This window comes from Schistocerca nitens, chromosome 5 (assembly GCF_023898315.1).
Source record: "Schistocerca nitens isolate TAMUIC-IGC-003100 chromosome 5, iqSchNite1.1, whole genome shotgun sequence".
Lineage (NCBI taxonomy): Eukaryota > Metazoa > Arthropoda > Insecta > Orthoptera > Acrididae > Schistocerca > Schistocerca nitens.
In genome coordinates, this window is record NC_064618.1 from 585,308,422 (window position 1) to 585,328,555 (window position 20,134).

The following is a 20,134-nucleotide window of genomic DNA, read 5'->3' on the forward strand; positions in this document are numbered from 1 at the left end:
CAGCTTCTGCTGTCGTTTACGTCTAGCAAAGTTATCAGAAGATCAAATAAGTTACAAAAAGATTTAGAAAAGATGTCTATATGGTGCGAAAATTAGCAATTGACCCTAAGTAATGACATCTGTAAGATCATTTATATGAGTGCTATAAGGAATACGATAAACTTCGCCTACACGATAAATCAATCGGATCTAAAGGACGCAAATTCAACTGAATACCTAGGAATTACAATTAATAACATCTTAAATGGGGAAGAACCCATAGAAAATGTTTAGGGAAGATGAAACAAAGACTGCTTTTTATTGGCAGAACACTTAGGTGATGCGACAGATCTACTAAACAGACTTGCTACACTACGCTTGTCCGTCCTCTGTTGGAGTACTACTGCGCGGTATGGGATTCTTACCAGACGGGATTAATGTAATACATCGAGAAAGTTCAGAGAAGTGCAGTACGTTTTGTATTATCGAGAAATAGAGGAGAGGGTGCCACAGACATGATACAGAATTTGCGGGGGACGTCGTTAAAAAAAAGGCATTTCGCGTTGCGGTGGGATCTTCTTTCTTCCAGTCGCCAACCTTCTCCGAATGCCAAAATATTTTGTTGGAGCCGACCATAAAAGAATAGAAAATAAGGACTTCATGTTACTCTTGTATAGCTTCTTCTGGCCGAGGAGAAAGTGGATTCTTCCATTGTAACGATTGCTGCTTGGGTTCATTGTCGTAGCCGTAGTACCCCCTTTCGTCGACCGTGACTACCTTTGAAAGAACGTTTATATTGCCTTGGATCATTTATTTTAGTTATCTACAGGCTTCCAAGTGATGTGGCTTCTGGTCATCTTGAATTAGTCGTAGCACATCTTCACTGCAATCCCTTTCATGTCAAAATGCACCATAACTCTTCACCAATGCAGTGCAGACATCTTGGACCCTCTGTCTGCGATCTAGTACAACCAGGTGCCTCACTTTCTAAATATTTTCTGGTTTGATACCATTTGACTACCGGCCGGAACGGCTACCATCGTCAGTCGGCGTTCAACCGTTTTGGAAAATATTATAACAGTCATCCGAGTCGTAAGTCTTTATAAGACGTAGTGTGTCGCCTTCACAAGCTTTTTGAAGATTTTATGCAGCGGTTTTCCCAGGTGTAAATCGAAACTTTATATCAACACTCTACATTTTCATATCAGCTGTTGCAAAAACGCAACTCATGGAAACTCTACCGTTGAAACACGCTCACTAACAGTAACCAAATCACTCAGCTCGTAACGACTTATCACACTGCTGTATGGAGAGACCGTAAACATCTGTTGGTACACTGGAAACACTAAAGACTCACAGTTCACATGTTTTTTTTCGTTCCGGAGACATCCAGGCTTTAGTAAGACACTTTACATTCCATACGCTGACATAGTTAGTGATAATCGAGATTACTTGTACAGCCAGGTACACCTTCCAGTTGTTGAACAGTTCCATTCGTTTCTGTGCCGCATATTCTGCTGAGATTTCAAGACAACTGTCAATATGTAATCCAGCGTCGTTATATATCTCTTGACTTTCCCGAAAGAGCTGTTCTACCGTAAGACAGTTGTTCTCAGAGACCGATGTAGCGAGATGATATTTTCAGCTTCTCTTTCATGAGGAAATACTCTCTGAAAGTATGATGTATACCGTATAAATTCATCAAATAACCATACGGAATCTTCCAGAAATTCTTAGCAATACCTACTTAAAGTACTACTCAGCGATATTGACTATTCTTTCCATACCATCCCGGATGTTAAGTCGACTGTAACATCACTGAACGAACTCCGTAAAGCCAGCTTTCCATTTGTCTGGACTCTCATAGTGTCGACAGATGTCCAACGTTTATGGCATCACTTCTTAAAGTGCCATGACGTATGCCCTTCACATGAAGTCAACCCCTTATTTTTGCTACATCCATTATTTTGGATGTTGTCACAGTGCTGTCGTGTTATTCAGAAGGCACGTCACGAAGTCCCAGCGCATACGCTTCTAAGAATTTTTAGTTCAAAACAACTACTTCCTAATATCAAGCCATTTAAGCACTACGGTGTTAACAAGTCATATCTGCTTCAGAAGCGTTCCCATTGCACTGATTTTTGACCACAGCCCCTTCTTGCGATTTTTCAGCTTCAATGCTCCATTTCTGAGCTCTTAGAACTAAGGCTGCAGTTTTGACTGTTAGCCCTAATCAGAGATAATCATAACACTCATAGTTTGGACTTACAGCATGCCTTACCAGTTCTGGCTTCTAATTCCGCCTTAGACTGGAGATTACTATTGTTACCATGTCGCTGTTCTCGAGGGGTTAGCACTGTCATAAACCGAAAATATCAACTGCTAATGCACTTTATGTCGTCCTGCGACATTTTTGTTCATTGTTTTGTTTAATAAATGTTTCAAATGTCTCTGAGCACTATGGGACTCAAAATCTGAGGTCATGAGTCCCCGAGACTTAAAACTACTTAAACCTAACTAACCTAACGACAGCACACACATCCATGCCCCAGACAGGATTCGAACCTGCGACCGTTGCAGCAGCGCGGTTCCGGACTGAAGCGCCTAGAACCGCTCGGCCACAACGGCTTGCTTTTTCTTTAATAAATGGTGCCTTAATACTCTTTTTACAATTATATTTACTGACAATCCATTATCCTTCTGCAGGGATCGTACTCAATTGATGTCAAAGAAGTGGGCAGCTGCGAAGAACAAGGAACCGCAGAGATGGTGTTTGACGTCTATCGTCGCCGAGACCATTCCGACATGTTGTTCGAAGGACACCTTTTCTTCAAATACGCTTTCGGAGTAGGATTAACAGTGAGTAAATTGGTTAATTACTTAAAATGTACATCAGTCGTTTGTTGTAATTGAATATTTGAATACAACGCATATTTTTTAAATAATCAAGAGACGTTTGACTGTCAGTTTTTGCGGATGCAAGAGAAAGATAGTCAGGATTTATCTCAGACTAACTGCTTAGAGAGTCGTCCCCTTTTTCGAATATGGAAATTAGGACCTAAGAACTCTTCGTCTCACTGACAGACTATATTTTCCCCCAGTATACTTCGTGCGATGCACTGAATGATTTCATGCCTGAAACAGCTAAATCTTGCTAACTACATGGTAAGTTCCGTGGCTAAAGAGGAAGCTAAAGATTTCTGTAAGTGAAAAGTTCAAAAGAAAAATGATAGTAAGAAGCTTCCTTTCGTAAGATTTGGCTAAAGAGGAAGCTAAAGATTTCTGTAAGTGAAAAGTTCAAAAGAAAAATGATAGTAAGAAGCTTCCTTTCGTAAGATATGACTGCATGATATCGAATGATATGCTTACGTTATGGTACAAATGTCTTCAATACGTTCAAAATGTGCTACTGTGAAAATATTCTGAAATACCGGACATACTAATTTCTAAACATATAGTGACCGTAAAACAACTGGTGAAGAATGCGAATGGCTGAACCTGGCGACACGTGTGCCAATATTCTTGAAGCACTAAAAAGACTTCTTTATCGTTTGTATTTCGTCCGACATGACGAGTCTCGAAATTTCATATTGGAATGCTTTACCTTATTTCTTCCTGAAATATTTAAGCTTTTTCTAATTATCTCTGGAACCTGTTCTGTAGCTTTTGTTTCCATTTTATGAGCAACAAGAAGGTAAAATATATATCTTGAATTTAAGCAACAAGACATTTAACTTGTATTTAATATCCTCTCTTAAATAATTAACGCATTTGAAGAAAACAACGCTCCTCTTATAAAAAGGAGAAGCGAGCAGAGGGACGAGAGACAGAAACAAGAGATACAATCTCAGCATGTCCCTCTTCTGAAACATCTGTTGGAAGGTATTTTAGTAAGGGCATTAAATGAAAACAGTAACTGACTGCCAGTAAGGTGAGCTATACGAACTGTCGTGAAATCTTCTGGAAAAGTAGGTGTACGGCGTAGAGCTGAGTGTAATAAAAAGACGCATAAAAAGAGAAAGGTTTGACATTTTTAATGGTCTGGGGCTGTCGGTGCTTTCGAAATGCACAATGAAATCTCAGGTTTTGAAGACACACGCGACTCCGAAATAGAAACTGATGTGTTTCAGCAAGAGGTTGACGCACCGTTCAAAATCTTGAATGTAGTAGACCGTCTTCAGTGCTGCTGAGCGCTTAGTTCAGATTGATTGTTATTCATTCAGACGTACCGACGATCATGTTGCTAATTATAGGAGTACTGCAGAAGACTAAGAACCAGATATTATTAGTTTCTTCTTATTAACAAAGACGGACATCATTGGCGACAACTTATTTATGGATAAGCTCTGGATTACAGATGAGGTCCAGTGTCATGTATGGAACTGCTTGTAACTGAGCGGATAAAAGCTGTAATGCATTCCTCAACCATTAACAGTTCAATTACAAGGTGAGGGTTTAATTTACACTCACATTTCGTCGAAGAACCTAAACTTTTCCCAAATGAGTAACTAAAACAGTACCTTCTGATACTTCAGCCTCTGTACACACCTCATTTCGTTCCACCATCATACAGATCACAATAATCAGTTACAACTGTTCAAGGCCTATGTGATCATCTCAACGTCCATTTGCTTTCTACACTCCTGGAAATGGAAAAAAGAACACATTGACACCGGTGTGTCAGACCCACCATACTTGCTCCGGACACTGCGAGAGGGCTGTACAAGCAATGATCACACGCACGGCACAGCGGACACACCAGGAACCGCGGTGTTGGCCGTCGAATGGCGCCAGCTGCGCAGCATTTGTGCACCGCCGCCGTCAGTGTCAGCCAGTTTGCCGTGGCATACGGAGCTCCATCGCAGTCTTTAACACTGGTAGCATGCCGCGACAGCGTGGACGTGAACCGTATGTGCAGTTGACGGACTTTGAGCGAGGGCGTATAGTGGGCATGCGGGAGGCCGGGTGGACGTACCGCCGAATTGCTCAACACGTGGGGCGTGAGGTCTCCACAGTACATCGATGTTGTCGCCAGTGGTCGGCGGAAGGTGCACGTGCCCGTCGACCTGGGACCGGACCGCAGCGACGCACGGATGCACGCCAAGACCGTAGGATCCTACGCAGTGCCGTAGGGGACCGCACCGCCACTTACCAGCAAATTAGGGACACTGTTGCTCCTGGGGTATCGGCGAGGACCATTCGCAACCGTCTCCATGAAGCTGGGCTACGGTCCCGCACACCGTTAGGCCGTCTTCCGCTCACGCCCCAACATCGTGCAGCCCGCCTCCAGTGGTGTCGCGACAGGCGTGAATGGAGGGACGAATGGAGACGTGTCGTCTTCAGCGATGAGAGTCGCTTCTGCCTTGGTGCCAATGATGGTCGTATGCGTGTTTGGCGCCGTGCAGGTGAGCGCCACAATCAGGACTGCATACGACCGAGGCACACAGGGCCAACACCCGGCATCATGGTGTGGGGAGCGATCTCCTACACTGGCCGTACACCACTGGTGATCGTCGAGGGGACACTGAATAGTGCACGGTACATCCAAACCGTCATCGAACCCATCGTTCTACCATTCTTAGACCGGCAAGGGAACTTGCTGTTCCAACAGGACAATGCACGCCCGCATGTATCCCGTGCCACCCAACGTGCTCTAGAAGGTGTAAGTCAACTACCCTGGACAGCAAGATCTCCGGATCTGTCACCCATTGAGCATGTTTGGGACTGAATGAAGCGTCGTCTCACGCGGTCTGCACGTCCAGCACAAACGCTGGTCCAACTGAGGCGCCAGGTGGAAATGGCATGGCAAGCCGTTCCACAGGACTACATCCAGCATCTCTACGATCGTCTCCATGGGAGAATAGCAGCCTGCATTGCTGCGAAAGGTGGATATACACTGTACTAGTGCCGACATTGTGCATGCTCTGTTGCCTGTGTCTATGTGCCTGTGGTTCTGTCAGTGTGATCATGTGATGTATCTGACCCCAGGAATGTGTCAATAAAGTTTCCCCTTCCTGGGACAATGAATTCACGGTGTTCTTATTTCAATTTCCAGGAGTGTATTACCTCAAATATTACTGTGTTACTTCTCCCAGCAGCGTTAAAGTCTTGATCTATATTATCTGATTATTAAACCTGTGACATTCAGAATCAGATCTAGGCGTTAAGACAAAGATAATATGTAGAGAATGACGCCAGCAACAGGGCATACGTTTCAGAGTTCAGCATCTCCTAAATAACAAGTTGTTAGAATTCCGTTTCCATTAATAATTTTTGTTGGATTTCTCTTACTTTTGTTTATTTCATTTAATTTTTATCTTTTCTTTCAGAAGTTCCGGTTTCTGGTGCTCTGAATGCACCATTTGCTTATTGCTTCTCTACATCGCTTACCATGTTAAGCAGATCCCACAACTACAGTTATCCCATATGCCGTACAAAATCATAAATTTTGCAGCCTACATTCGCCTTGATATAAGAACAGAGTATAAGGAATTAAATCACTGTAAATGCACCTTATAAAAGAGAAAATCTGATAAGGAGCACAAACATTTCTTACGTTCGGTAATCTTGTCTTGGCTTGATTTAGAAAAGTTACATTTAAAAACAGACCCAACAATACTATCTCCAGTTTGTTCGGCAGTTCGGTAGTTCACGTAAGTGTATTGACAGTAAATGTAACAAACGCAAGACGAAAACAAATACGAGCGACTAACAAAGACATAAGATGAAATATGTACAGTTTTAATAAACATAATGAAGACTCTCTTTCAAATTCTGAAGGTGGCAGGGGTAAAATACAGGGAGCTAAAGGCTATTTGCAATTCTTTTATAAGAGTCGAGGGGCATGAAAGGGAAGCAGTGGTTCGGAAGGGAGTGAGACAGGGTTGTAGTCTCTCCCCGATGTTATTCAATCTGTATATTGAGCAAGCAATGAAGGAAACAAAAGAAAAATTCGGAGTAGGTATTAAAATCCATGGAGAAGAAATAAAAACTTTCAGGTTCGCTGATGACATTGTAATTCTGTCAGAGACAGCAAAGGACTTGGGAGAGCAGTTGAACGGAATGGACAGTGTCTTGAAAGAAGGATATAAGATGAACATCAACAAAAGCAAAACGAGGATAATGGAATGTAGTGAATTAAGTCTGGTGATGCTGAGGGAGTTAGATTAGGAAATGAGACACTTAAAGTAGTAAAGGAGTTTTGCTATTTAGGGAGCAAAATAATAGATGATGGTCGAAGTAGAGAGGATATAAAATGTAGTCTGGCAATGGCAAGGAAAGCGTTTCTGAAGAAGAGAAATTTGTTAACATCGAGTATAGATTTAAGTGTCAGGAAGTAGTTTCTGAAAGTATTTGTATGAAGTGTAGCCACGTATGGAAGTGAAACATGGAGGATACATAGTTTGGACAAGAAGAGAATAGAAGCTTTCGAAATGTGGTGCTACAGAAGAATGCTGAAGATTAGATGGGTAGATCACATAACTAGTGAGGAGGTATTGAAGACAGTTGGGGAGAAGAGGAGTTTGTGTCACAACTTGACTAGAAGACAGGATCGGTTGGTAGGACATGTTCTGAGGCATCAAGGGATCACCAATTTAGTATTGGAGGGCAGCGTGGAGGGTAAAAATCGTAGAGGGAGACCAAGAGATGAATACAGTAAACAGATTGAGAAGGAAGTAGATTGCAGTAGGTACTGGGAGATGAAGAAGCCTGCACAGGATAGAGTAGCATGGGGTGCTGCAACAAACCAGTCTCAGGACTGAAGACCACAAAGACTTAACGCGGGAGACCGTGTCATCATTTCCGTCAACGTAGTTGCCTTCTAAGTTCAGAGAGTCTGCGGAAACACAAAACAATGGTTTGCAGCACTGACTTTATAGAGTGAGACAATCATTTAACAGGGAATAACCTCAGCGAAAGTAAAACAATATTCGTTTCTTTCTTAAGTACTAACGAAACTAGGAGGTTAAGAAGCAATTTATATCAAAATACACCCGGTTGTTTATCAGTATGAAAAACAAGGAACGAATTTATCTGGAGAGAATTACATTTATTTTTCTCCTTTGTCCAGAGACTTCCTGCACAGGATTTGTCTACAGTTTCAGATTTCATAGAAATTTATCGTGGTGACAGAGAACACTGATCGGTATTTAATCTCTTTCAGGCAGAAACAGAGGTCCTCAGACAAGGCAGCATGGGCTGGAGCAACGTGTACAGTTATGCAAATGAAGACATCTGCCATGCCATCCAAAGCTTCAGCCCAGAATTTTGGAAGTCCCTAATGAAAGCGGCTGGAATACCAGATGAATGTCCCGTACAGCCTGTAAGTACATAATGAAGATTCTTGAAGTATTACATGGTCTGGCCTTCATTTAAACACTATAGAACATTCTGACCTTTAAATACTCGTATAAAACAATGAATAGCAAATAATCTACTTCACGTGGTACAGAGTCTGACTTTTATTCAAACACAACAGAACATTCTGAACTCATGATACAAAAGCATGAACACCATCAATTAATTATGTGTTTAAAATGTTAGTAAAATTCCTCAATTAGAGAAACATTCTCTACATTAAAAATACTTACGTGATTATAGTACCAAAACTCCTGACCGCACCACACAGATCAATCATTCTCTTCTGTGGTACTTTAATTTCTTTCTCTTTGATTCCATACGATTATCAGAGCTACAAATTATTGGCACAAATTCAGCCAATTGTTGGGTTCTGTATTTATTATGCGTGCCTTACACTTTCACAGCACTTCACTGATGTACACTGATGATGTTAAAATTATGACCTTGTGGTCGAAAACCATTTAAATTTTTGAAGTCTCCCAGTTAGTGACATACTAAAGAAAGTGTTTCCAGGACAATAAAGGTTTTAACACCTTTGTGTCGGTTATACATAAAGTGCCATATGTAAATGTTCATTCTTTTTAACTACAATGTGTACCGATGGTAAACCAAACAAGAACAAAGAATGTGAGTGTAATTTCTTAGCAGAGATCGCCTTACCAATTGCATTCTGCGTCCGAATCGGCGGCTGCGTAGGTATTAGTGCCAACGGCCTTGCCACTGTGGTAACACCGGTTCCCGTCAGATCAACGCAGTTAAGCGCTGTCCGTCTGGGCTAGCACTTGGATGGGTGACCATTCGGCCTGCCGAGTGCTGTTGGCAAGCGGGGTGCACTCAGCCCTTGTGAGGCAAACTGAGGAGCTACTTGATTGAGAAGTAGCAGCTAAGGTCTCTGAAACTGGCAAACGGCCGGAAGAGCGGTGTGCTGACTACATGCTCCTCCGTATCTGCATCCAGTGATGCCTCTGGGATATGGATGATACGGCGGCCGATCGGTACCGTTGTGCCTTCATGGCCTGTTCGAGAGGAGAGAGGAGTAGAGGTTAGTGCAATCGAAGACCCAGACGAAGAGAGTGCATTCCGTAGGACAATGAAGGCTTTAAAGGCATAAAGGATTTACTTTCCTTCAATATAAAAAAAAATCCTTCCGTATAAGAAGGGATTAGGTAGCAATCCTCATCGGAGTCAGCTGTAAGGAGTCAGTAAGGAAATACTTGAATTACGGTCTACATCCGTAATGGTAAGAATTAGATGGATACGACCATTACCATCACACTGCGGACCAGGGCAGGATAATTAACGCATTTCGAATTCCTGAGATAAGAAAATGTATAGCGAATGTACGAGGGACAGTCAACAGGTCCGATGTTTGACAAAGAAACCACAAGGTATAAGATATAATAAAAAATGTCGTGTGACTAGGGCCTCCCGTCGGGTAGACCGTTCGCCGGGTGCAAGTCTTTCGAGTTGGCGCCACTTCGGCGGCTTGCGCGTCGATGGGGATGAAATAATGATGATTAGGACAACACAACACCCTGCCTCTGAGCGTAGAAAGTCTCCACCCCGGACGAGAGTCGAACTCCGGCCCTTAGGATTGACATTCTGTCGCGCCGATCACTTAACTACCGGGGCCGGACGTAAAATATGTTGCTGTCAAATCTACTTTAGTATAGTCGTATTGTGAATCAATACACACCTCCATTCACCTTCCCATTTCTTCAAAGCCAGTATCAATAATTAATCAGTGGGAGCAAATTCCAGTGTATGCGACGGATGTGGAAGCGCTACGAAGCAAAGATATTGCAGTTTTGCCATAACTCTACGAGACGTGTGATGGAAGATAACTATCGCAATCATGAAAGATGTGTGAGGGACGAACATTATCCCCTCTGAAGACGTTTATGTAAGAAGGAAACATATTTCTTCGCTATCGTAAGTAGTGAAGCGTAATATTCTCTGCTGACCTTCTCACGATTGTAGAAAATTCCAGAAAACACTAGCCGTTACTTTCCAACAACTTTTGGATCTACATATGTATTCCACAACCAAAGTACAGTGCATGGTGGAACTTAATTGGTACCAATATTAGCAGTTTCCTGTCCTGTTCCATTCACGAATGTTCTGAGGGAAAAATTACTGTACGTTGCCTATGAATGCGTGTCGTAACCTTTCGCCATAGAAGGATACGTAACGCATCCAGGAACATTGTCTAATATGATTGTTTTGATGGCCCATGAGTTATGGACTGTACAGGCATAATGTTGCAAGGTCGTACTGACCTCCAAATCTCTGAATACACTCACCAGTCTGCGCTACTGTGACACTATACTCCTTCCCAATTTGCGTCTTTTCAGGGTGCATTCGACCGTAACTTCATTTTAATGGAAAAAAAAGGTACGACAGGAATTTAAATTCGGTTTTTCAGAGACAACTCTACGGTAATGGCCCCATACTTGGCTTGCATTTATCGCGAATCTCTTGCCCAGCGAAAATCCCCAAACGACTGATACAAAGCGCAAGTGACTACTGTGTATAAGCAGGGCAGAAGAACGGACCCCAGAAATTAAAGACCACCATCCGTAATATAGGTTCGCTGAAGAATCCTTGAACATATTCTCAGTTCAAATGTAATTTTCTTGAGGCCAAGAAGTTTATCAGCACCAATCAATATGGTTTTAGAAAGCACCGCTCGTGCAAAACTCAGTTTGCCCTTTTCTCACGTGATATACTTCAAAACTATGGTTGAAGAGCATCAGGTAGATTCCGTATTTCTAGGTTTCCGGAGAGCGTTGACACGGTGCCCCATTGCAGGTTGTTAAAAAAAAATACGAGCATGGAACAGATTCACAGATATATAAGGTGCTCGAAGACCTTGTTAAGTTATAGAGCCCAGTATGTTGTTCTCGACTGCGAGTGTTCATCAGAGACGAGGGTATCGTCAGGAGTGCCTCAGGGAAGTGTGAGAGGACCACTGTTATTCTCTACACACATAAATGATTTGGCGGAAAGGGCGGCCAGCAGTGCTGATAATGCTGTGATGTACGGTAAGATGTCGAAACTGAGTTACTGTAGGATCTAGCATTAAACGCACAAGAAATGTAAGTTAAAGGGAGTTTTACTATCTTTGGCCAGAAAAAAGGATGTTCTTTGAGAACTTTTTTCCTCGGGAAGTGTTATAGATATCAATGTCAATTTGGTCAAAATGTTTATTAATATTTTCTCTACAAACTGGAATTTTTTCGCCCGGAAATGTCGAAGAGAAAAGGCGGAAGTGCAGTCGGAACTAAACAAAATTTCGATGTAGACCTCCACGCGCGGGATGCCACAGGTCAGCCGGCTCATCTGAAATCGAAATTGAGTTGACGTTAGCGAAGTATATAAGATTCTTTAGGTATTGTACCTCGCTTAAGTTATTTGGACCATAGGAAACAAAATGGTGACCACTGGAAAAAAATAGGGTTTTTTCATCGATTTTTGGACTTCGTCGACCTAGTAAAAATATTTATAGCTGATGGATCGGAATAAAAGAGGTATAACTCCTAGACAATTTAGTTAGCTTCGTGGAAAACGAAGAATCATGCCAGACGGTTCAGTAGATTTGAAGTTACCTTGTTGTTGTTGTTGTGGTCTTCAGTCCTGAGAGTGGTTTGATGCAGCTCTCCATGCTATCCTATCCTGTGCAAGTTTCTTCATCTCCCAGTACCTACTGCAACCTACATCCTTCTGAATCTGCTTAGTGTATTCTTCTCTTGGTCTCCCCCTACGATTTTTACACTCCACGATGCCCTCCAATACTAAATTTGTGATCCCTTGATGCCTCAGAACATGTCCTACCAACCGATCTCTTCTTCTCGTCAAGTTGTGCCACAAACTCCTCCCCAATTCTATTCAATACCTCCTCATTAGTTATGTGATCTACCCATCTAATCTTCAGCATTCTTCTGTAGCACCACATTTCGAAAGCCCCATTGCATGTTATTGTTATTGCATGTTGCATGTTTGTTATTTGCGGTTGAAGAAAAAAATGCACCTGCCTGAAATCGGCCTTTCTCACGCACCAGTTTGTTTTTCCTTTCGGAGGACGAATTATTGTACTGGTGCTTTGGAGGAAACACACAAAATTCAGATGAAAGTTTGAACGCGTGTATTTGGAAGTTAGCCCCCAAGCATTTGCTTTCTGGTGCGAAGACTGTAGAGATTGCGACTTTCCTGGCAGTGAGCAGCTTCAACGAAAGGTATTCAGCAATTCTGAAGACCATGACAACGAAGGGCGTCAGCCTGGAACTCTATTCGACGCACTTCGCCAAGCATTTGGACGACCACCGGATTCAGCGGTCGAAAACCTCTTATCACCGACCGTACGAGCGGCTCTGGAGCAGCGCAGAATGGCTCAGATCGAGTACAACGCCGTCTGTAAGGAAGAGGAACGACTATTTTATAGACCCGGAATATCAGATTCAACGTAAGTTGCATAATATTGCATTTATATGTAGTCGAAGCTTCAAACACGTTTTTCTCAAAATGAATTTTTTTTTATCGCGCGGTAAGGTAAGACCTGAGTCGAAACAAGGCCCCTGGAGTAGACAACATTCCATTGGAACTACTGACAGCCTTGGGAGAGCCAGTCCTGACAAAACTCTACCATCTGGTGAGCAAGTTGTATGAGACAGGCGAAGTACCCTCACACTTCAAGGAGAATATAATAATTCCAATCCCAAAGAAAGCAGGTGTTGACAGATGTGAAAATTACCGAACTATCAGTTTAATGAGTCACAGCTGCAAAATACTAACACGATTTCTTTACAGACGAATGGAAAAACTGTTAGAAGCCGACATCGGGGAAGATCAGTTTGGATTCCGTAGAAATATTGGAACACGTGAGGCAATACTGACCTTACGACTTATCTTAGAAGAAAGATTAAGGAAAGGCAAACCTACGTTCCTAGCATTTGTAGACTTAGAGAAAGCTTTTGACAATATAGACTGGAACACTCTCTTTCAAATTCTAAAGGTGGCAGGGGTAAAATACAGGGAGCGAAAGTCTATTTACAATTTGAACAGAAACCAGATGGCAGTTATAAGAGTCGAGGGGCATGAAAGGGAAGCAGTGGTTGGGAAAGGAGTGAGACAGGGTTGTAGTCTCTCCCCGATGTTATTCAGTCTGTATATTGAGCAAGCAGTAAAGGAAGCAAAAGAAAAATTCGGAGTAGGTATTAAAATTCATGGAGCAGTTGAACGGAATGGACAGTGTCTTGAAAGAAGGATATAAGATGAACATCAACAAAAGCAAAACGAGGATAATGGAATGTAGTGAATTAAGTCGGGTGATGCTGAGGGAGTTAGATTAGGAAATGAGACACTTAAAGTAGTAAAGGAGTTTTGCTATTTGGGGAGCAAAATAACTGCTGATGGTCGAAGTAGAGAAGATATAAAATGTAGACTGGCAATGGCAAGGAAAGCGTATCTGAAGAAGAGAAATTTGTTAACATCGAATATAGATTTAAGTGTCAGGAAGTAGTTTCTGAAAGTATTTGTATGAAGTGTAGCAATGTATGGAAGTGAAACATGGACGATAAATAGTTTGGACAGGAAGGTGTTAGTGTTTTTGCCTCTATGACTTACTAAACGGATGGTTCAGTAATATTCACTCATTCAACACCTGCGTCCTTACAGCTCGATTTCTAGAAGTCTGAGGGTATTTCATTATCAAATGTATCTATGACATAGGGGTGAATATTTTTTCATGGATGGCTCTACCAGGGATCTCTGTTGCAAGGGCTTTCTGAAATTCTTCTGCCACCACCGCCCTCCCCTCCCTCTTTTTGCTTAGGGCTGGTTTGTCATCTAGCTCTTGACATTCATACAGCTCCTTCTCTCTTCTACAAAGGCCTATTTAATTTTTTTGTACATGCGATCCATGTTTCCCATTGTCATGCATGCTTTGACAGCTTTACATTTCTCTTTTAGTCATTCCACCTTTACTATTTAGGATTTTACTTCAATCTCATTTTTAAACGTCGGTATTCCCTTTTCCCTACTTTTGCTGAATTTTTGTATTTTTTCCATTCATCAGTTAAATTCATGTCGTGTGTTATGCTAATATTACTACAAAAAACCTCGCCCAAGAATCGATCCCTTGACCTCCTGCGTGCTAACCCAAGACGCTCTCCACTGCGTCAACTGCACAACATTGCTCTATCTGTTGACAGAGGCAGTTACCATAAATGTGATTACGGTTTTGCCGGACTGCCAGTCTTTAACGTCCATTTACTGCCAGAAATAAGCGCAAGACGAAATTTTGTGACAGACATTTTTGTACTGCGAGTAAGTGAGGAATCCCGCTGCCAAGTCCAGGTAAGCGAATTTTTCTTCAGCCTGTATGTATGGTGTCTGTTTTGTCAGACATGTCCAAAAGAACAGACACCACATATATACCTGTCACAATTCTTTTGGAGCCAAATATTTTTCCTGAAAATCTTACTTCCCTTTTTTTATAGTTCTTCCATCTGTTATTTTTCATTTGAGACTGGACACTCGGAAGCATAGAGTTCTTCCTTTCTTAAAACTGAATTACCGTCCCTGATTTTAGTTCTGTAGGAAATCGCTCGGTTTTTGCAGCTGTTCCGTGTGAGAGTGTTTTGTGTCAGACTAATTTTATGGCGCTTCCTTTGCCTGCCCCTTCTCTGGGTTGCATGCATACTAAGTATTTGAATTTATCTGCCCTTTTAATCTTAATTTGTTTCACCTCCGAATATTTCTTCCTTTGCGTCTGTGTTCCAAGTATTCCGAATCTTCATTTGAGGCATTGAGACCAGTTTTCCTGCGATTTCATGCACGATGTCCAGGAATCTTCGCTCATCCTTCCAGTTTCTGGCTCAAAAGGCACGGTCACCTTTAAAGGCAACACCTGTTTTCTGAGTTATTTCCTATCTTTCAAAACATATTCTTTTTGTTCCTTCCAGTTTCAGAACATCTTTCCAGATTTTCATTGTTTGCTCCACTCCAATACTGAAGAGAACTGGAATAATTCGTCTCCTATTCTGCCTGCTGTCTTTATGTTAACAGGCTCGGAGATTTTCCCTGAAAACCTAACTTTAGGTATTGTATCTCAGGATTTGTTTTTTGATTTTCTTCGTTTCTCAGTTGTTGTTGTGGCCTTCAGTCTTGAGACTGGTTTGATGCAGCTCTTCATGCTACTCTATCCTGTGCAAGCTTCTTCATCTCCTGCAACCTACATCCTTCTCAATCTGCTTAGTGTATTCATCTCTTGGTCTCCCTCTACAATTTTTACCCTCCACGCTGCCCTCCAATGCTAAATTTGTGATCCCTTGATGCCTCAGAACATGTCCTACCAACCAGTCCCTTCTTATTGTCAAGTTGTACCACAAACTCCTCTTCTCCCCAATTATGTTCAATACCTCCTCATTAATTATGTGATCTACCCAGCTAATCCTCAGCATCCTTCTGTGACACCACATTTGTCTCTTCTTGTCCAAACTATTTATCGTCCATGTTTCACATCCATACATTGCTACACTCCATAGAAATACTTTCAGAAACGACTTCCTGACACTTAAATCTATACTCCATGTTAACAAATTTCTCTTCTTCAGAAACACTTTCCTTGCCATTGCCAGTCTACATTTTATATCGTCTCTACTTCGACCATCATCAGTTATTTTTCTCCCCAAATAGCAAAATTCCTTTACTACTTTAAGTGTCTCATTTCCTAATCTAATTCCCTCAGCATTACCAGACTTAATTCGACTACATTCCATTATCCTCGTTTTGCTTTTGTTGTTGTTCATCTTATATCCTCCTTTCAAGACACTATCCATTCCGTTCAACTGCTCTTCCAAGTCCTTTGCTGTATCTGACAGAATTACAGTATCATCGGCGAACCTGAAAGTTTTTATTTCTTCTCCATGGATTTTAATACCTACTCCGAATTTTTCTTTTGTTTCCTTCACTGCTTGCTCAATATACAGATTGAATAACATCGGGGATAGGCTACAACCCTGTCTCACTCCCTTCCCAACCACTGCTTCCCTTTCATGTCCCTCGACTCTTATAACTCCCATCTGGTTTCTGTACAAATTGCAAATAGCCTTTCGCTCCCTGTATTTTACCCCTGCCACGTTCAGAATTTGAATAAGAGTATTCCAGTCAACATTGCCAAAAGCTTTCTCTAAGTCTACAAATGCTAGAAACTTAGGTTTGCCTTTCCATAATCTAGCTTCTAAGGTAAGTCGTAGTGTCAGTATTGCCTCATATGTTCCAATATTTCTACGGAATCCAAACTGATCTTCCCCGAGGTCGGCTTCTACTAGTTTTTCCTTTCATCTGTAAAGAATTCGCGTTCGTCTAAAACTGTAAATAATGTTTGTTTGCCCTTTAGTCACACACTTTTTTCAAATCGATGAGAATTAGTGCTATGTTCGGGCTTGTTATTGCTCTAGTTCTCAGAATGCTCCTGAGGTTGAATATCTTCTGTTCTACTCAGCCGGTCGGAGTGGCCGTGCGGTTCTAGGCGCTACAGTCTGGAGCCGAGCGACCGCTACGGTCGCAGGTACGAATCCTGCCTCGGGCATGGATGTGTATGATGTCCGTAGATTAGTTAGGTTTAATTAGTTCTAAGTTCTAGGCGACTGATGACCTCAGAAGTTAAGTCGCATAGTGCTCAAAGCCATTTGAATCATTTTTGTTCTACTCAAGACTGCTTTTACGGGAAGGAGCTCGACATTTTTCAATGATATGATCAGCCTGTTCTTCAGCTCTCTTCAGCAGGGCTTTTGAGAGTAGCTGATAGGCATCTAATAGCATGTGGATCCATCTGTACTTTTTCGGATCCATTAGGTTTTCTTTCTTACAGAGTGAGTTTAAGAAAGAAAATTTCGTTATTTGTTATATTTCCAGGTGCTGCGATGTTAATGGTCTGCGGTTCAAGTGTCGCAGCTCAAAATTAAAAATCATGTAATTTTCACTCAACTCTTCAAACCTATCAAATCAGTATTGTGCGACACAGCTTGTATAAAAGACATTTTCTTGTTGAAGCTGTCAAAAGTTATTTTATCATTCTTCATTTAAAACATCCTGGCAGATTAAAACTGGGTGCCTCGAACTCGGGACCTTTGCCTTTCACGGGCAAGTGCTCTACCATCTGAGTTACCGAAGCACGACCCACACCCGGTACTCACAGCTTTACTTCTGCCAGTATCTCGTCTCCTACCTTCCAAACTTTACAGAAGCTTTAGGTAGGAGACGAGATACTGGCAGAAGTAAAGCTGTGAGTACCGGGCGTGAGTCGTGCTTCGGTAGCTCAGATGGTGCCGGCACGGTAGCTCAGCGTGTTCGGTCAGAGGGATAGCTGCCCTCTGTAATAAAAAAAACTGAGTTAATCGATCAACAATGAACTGAAACGGGTGTCTTTCGACGTCCGCCCAGAGCAGATACACCGAACGAAAACGAACAAAATGAAATTAAAAAAAAAAAAAGAAAGAAAAAGATGGTAGAGCACTTGCCCGCGAAAGGCAAAGGTCCCGAGTTCGGATCTCGGTCGGGCACACAGTTTTAATCTGCCAGGAAGTTTCATATCAGCGCACACTCCGCTGCATAGTGAAAATCTCATTGTGGATTCTTCGTTTAGTTTCACTCTGAAGATAATCTTCTGGTAGACCTTTTAAAATCTTTGAAATTTTTGTAGTGAATATCACATGCCTGTGCGTCGGAAAAGTTATTTGGTATTCACTATAAAAAATTTATAAATTAATAAAAAATTTTGACAGTTAAAAAAATTTTAAAAATTAGAATCATGCTTGAAAATGATTGGTTATGTCGGCCCCGGTTGCAAAATTATGGGATAATAATATTTAACAGCTTGGTGCGGTCATTTTACAAGAAAAGGCTTCGAACCTAACTGTTTACTGAAACAAGCCACTAAACATACTTCTCTGAAATTTCACGAAAAACCATCAAAATTCTCAAGATCCTAAGATGTTGGTCATATTCACATTTCCTCAGAGTTAGCTCGAGAGATTGCCTCACAAGTGGCACATTCATAATTATTTTATGTCGTAAGACAACAGAATTGGTCATGTATAACCAGCTGAAGGTAGTCCGTTTTTTTGAAAATGTTATAGAATCAGAAGTAAAATGCTCACGAAACAAGATAGCATCATATCGATGATTCCAAGAGAGTAACAAAATCATGAAAATGTAGACTTTAGAGTTAATCACTTGAAATAAAATTCTCCTGCTTAATAAGTTAACGTGAACTGATTAAATACCTGTTATCTTTATGAAACTGAATCCTCAGGCACAGAAATCGTTGTTGGAGGGCGGAAAAGTATGGTGTCACAAAACAGCTTTTTGTGCTACGTTTCAGGGCAAAAGATGACTTACCTGGCAATAGCAATAATGCTCGGACTTCCTTAACATTATAAACCGTGGGCAAGGATGATGTACGTTGAAACCAGACCGATCACTTCCAATAATTAGCAGGCTGAAAATATATTCAGGTTTATAGATTAGTGGATCGTGGTGCTGATTACATTACTTTAAATAAAATATACTACATTTTTAAGCATTTATTTTATTTCATTAATAATTATGATAATAAAAAGTATAGTACCTTCTCGTCTGGAAGTTCTAAGTCGAAACAGAATAAGTGTGAGTTGTGAGTTCTATATCGCTTTTGTAATGTAAAACAGTAGAAGAACGAAATTCCACAGATAACTGAATAAGTATCAGAAATAAACTGTTTGCAATACAATTCAGTCTTTGACGTTGAGTCACGATGACTTTTTGTAGGAGCTAATATGGAGATGCATTCATTGCTCTTGCCTCATATTCATTACGGAAAACCGAATTCTGAATAAGACAAAATGAGTGAATACGATGGTCATGATGCAATAAGTAGGTATATCTAGTAATAAGGAATCTTATGAGTAGAATCCCTTCCTTCGCTTAATCAGTAATTACCACATTAAGCAGCGCAAAATTACAATTCATGCGATCAGGGACGGTAGTACATTATTTCAGCCTGTATAAACTTCTTCAGTTAGCAGCGGCGTCTGACCAGCACTTGCGACTTGCAGGGCAACTACACAGTGAACGAGTGGAAGCCCCTGCTGGATTTGGACAAGATGCCGTCGCTCCCATACGGCACCTACCGCCTAATCATCCAGCTGAAGCAGGGGACGGGACAGCTGGTGGGCTGCTACCAGATACTTGTGGAAGTCAGCGAGAACGTGGACGCCTGAGGTGACGACGTCTACTGGATCGCCAACAGATCTTCCGTATTCTCCTGCGAAGATCGTCCCCAACACTGAAGCAGACCTTGTTTAAATTTTTTTTATAAAAATTGACTTTCATGTATTTCTCGCTCTAATTTCAGGGGAACTATTAGCTCAATAAAAAAAAGTTGCTTCCTCACACACATTTTTAAGCCTCTATGCTTTGAACCAAACCTCAAATCATTAAAAAATATATGGATAAGTGCGAGTAGGACTCCCGAACCGCACGAACTTAATTATGTGTGTAGATGGTTCGTCCAGCTCGGTGATCGAGAATCTCGACGATTTTTGCCTGTTATCGATATTGATACAAGCAAGGTATTCATCTATCGAATCCTGAGAAAAAGATGTCTAACAGAAAGACAGATAACAAATGACAATATTTTTATGTGCAATTTAATTTACTATTAACAATTATCGTATATTTTCCTTTGCTTTTACAGTGAAACCTTGGTTCTTGCCAAATATCATGATCCCAGGTCAACGCAGAGTACCCTATA

The 20,134-nt window shown here is 41.5% G+C and overlaps 1 protein-coding gene across 2 annotated transcripts in view; it reads left to right on the forward strand.

The window, feature by feature from the left end:
* LOC126260048 (uncharacterized) overlaps positions 1 to 19,773 on the forward strand; it is a 38,677-nt gene extending 18,904 nt beyond the window's left edge. Inside the window, exons 2-4 of one of the 2 annotated variants that reach the window (XM_049957234.1) lie at positions 2,686 to 2,838; positions 8,144 to 8,302; positions 19,437 to 19,773. In XM_049957234.1, the coding sequence (XP_049813191.1) occupies positions 2,686 to 2,838; positions 8,144 to 8,302; positions 19,437 to 19,601 (477 nt within the window). In that variant the 3' untranslated portion in view covers positions 19,602 to 19,773. The remainder of the gene's footprint in view (positions 1 to 2,685; positions 2,839 to 8,143; positions 8,303 to 19,436) is intronic. The other variant, XM_049957235.1, reaches the window with a different exon arrangement.
* The last annotated feature ends 361 nt before the right edge of the window (positions 19,774 to 20,134 follow it).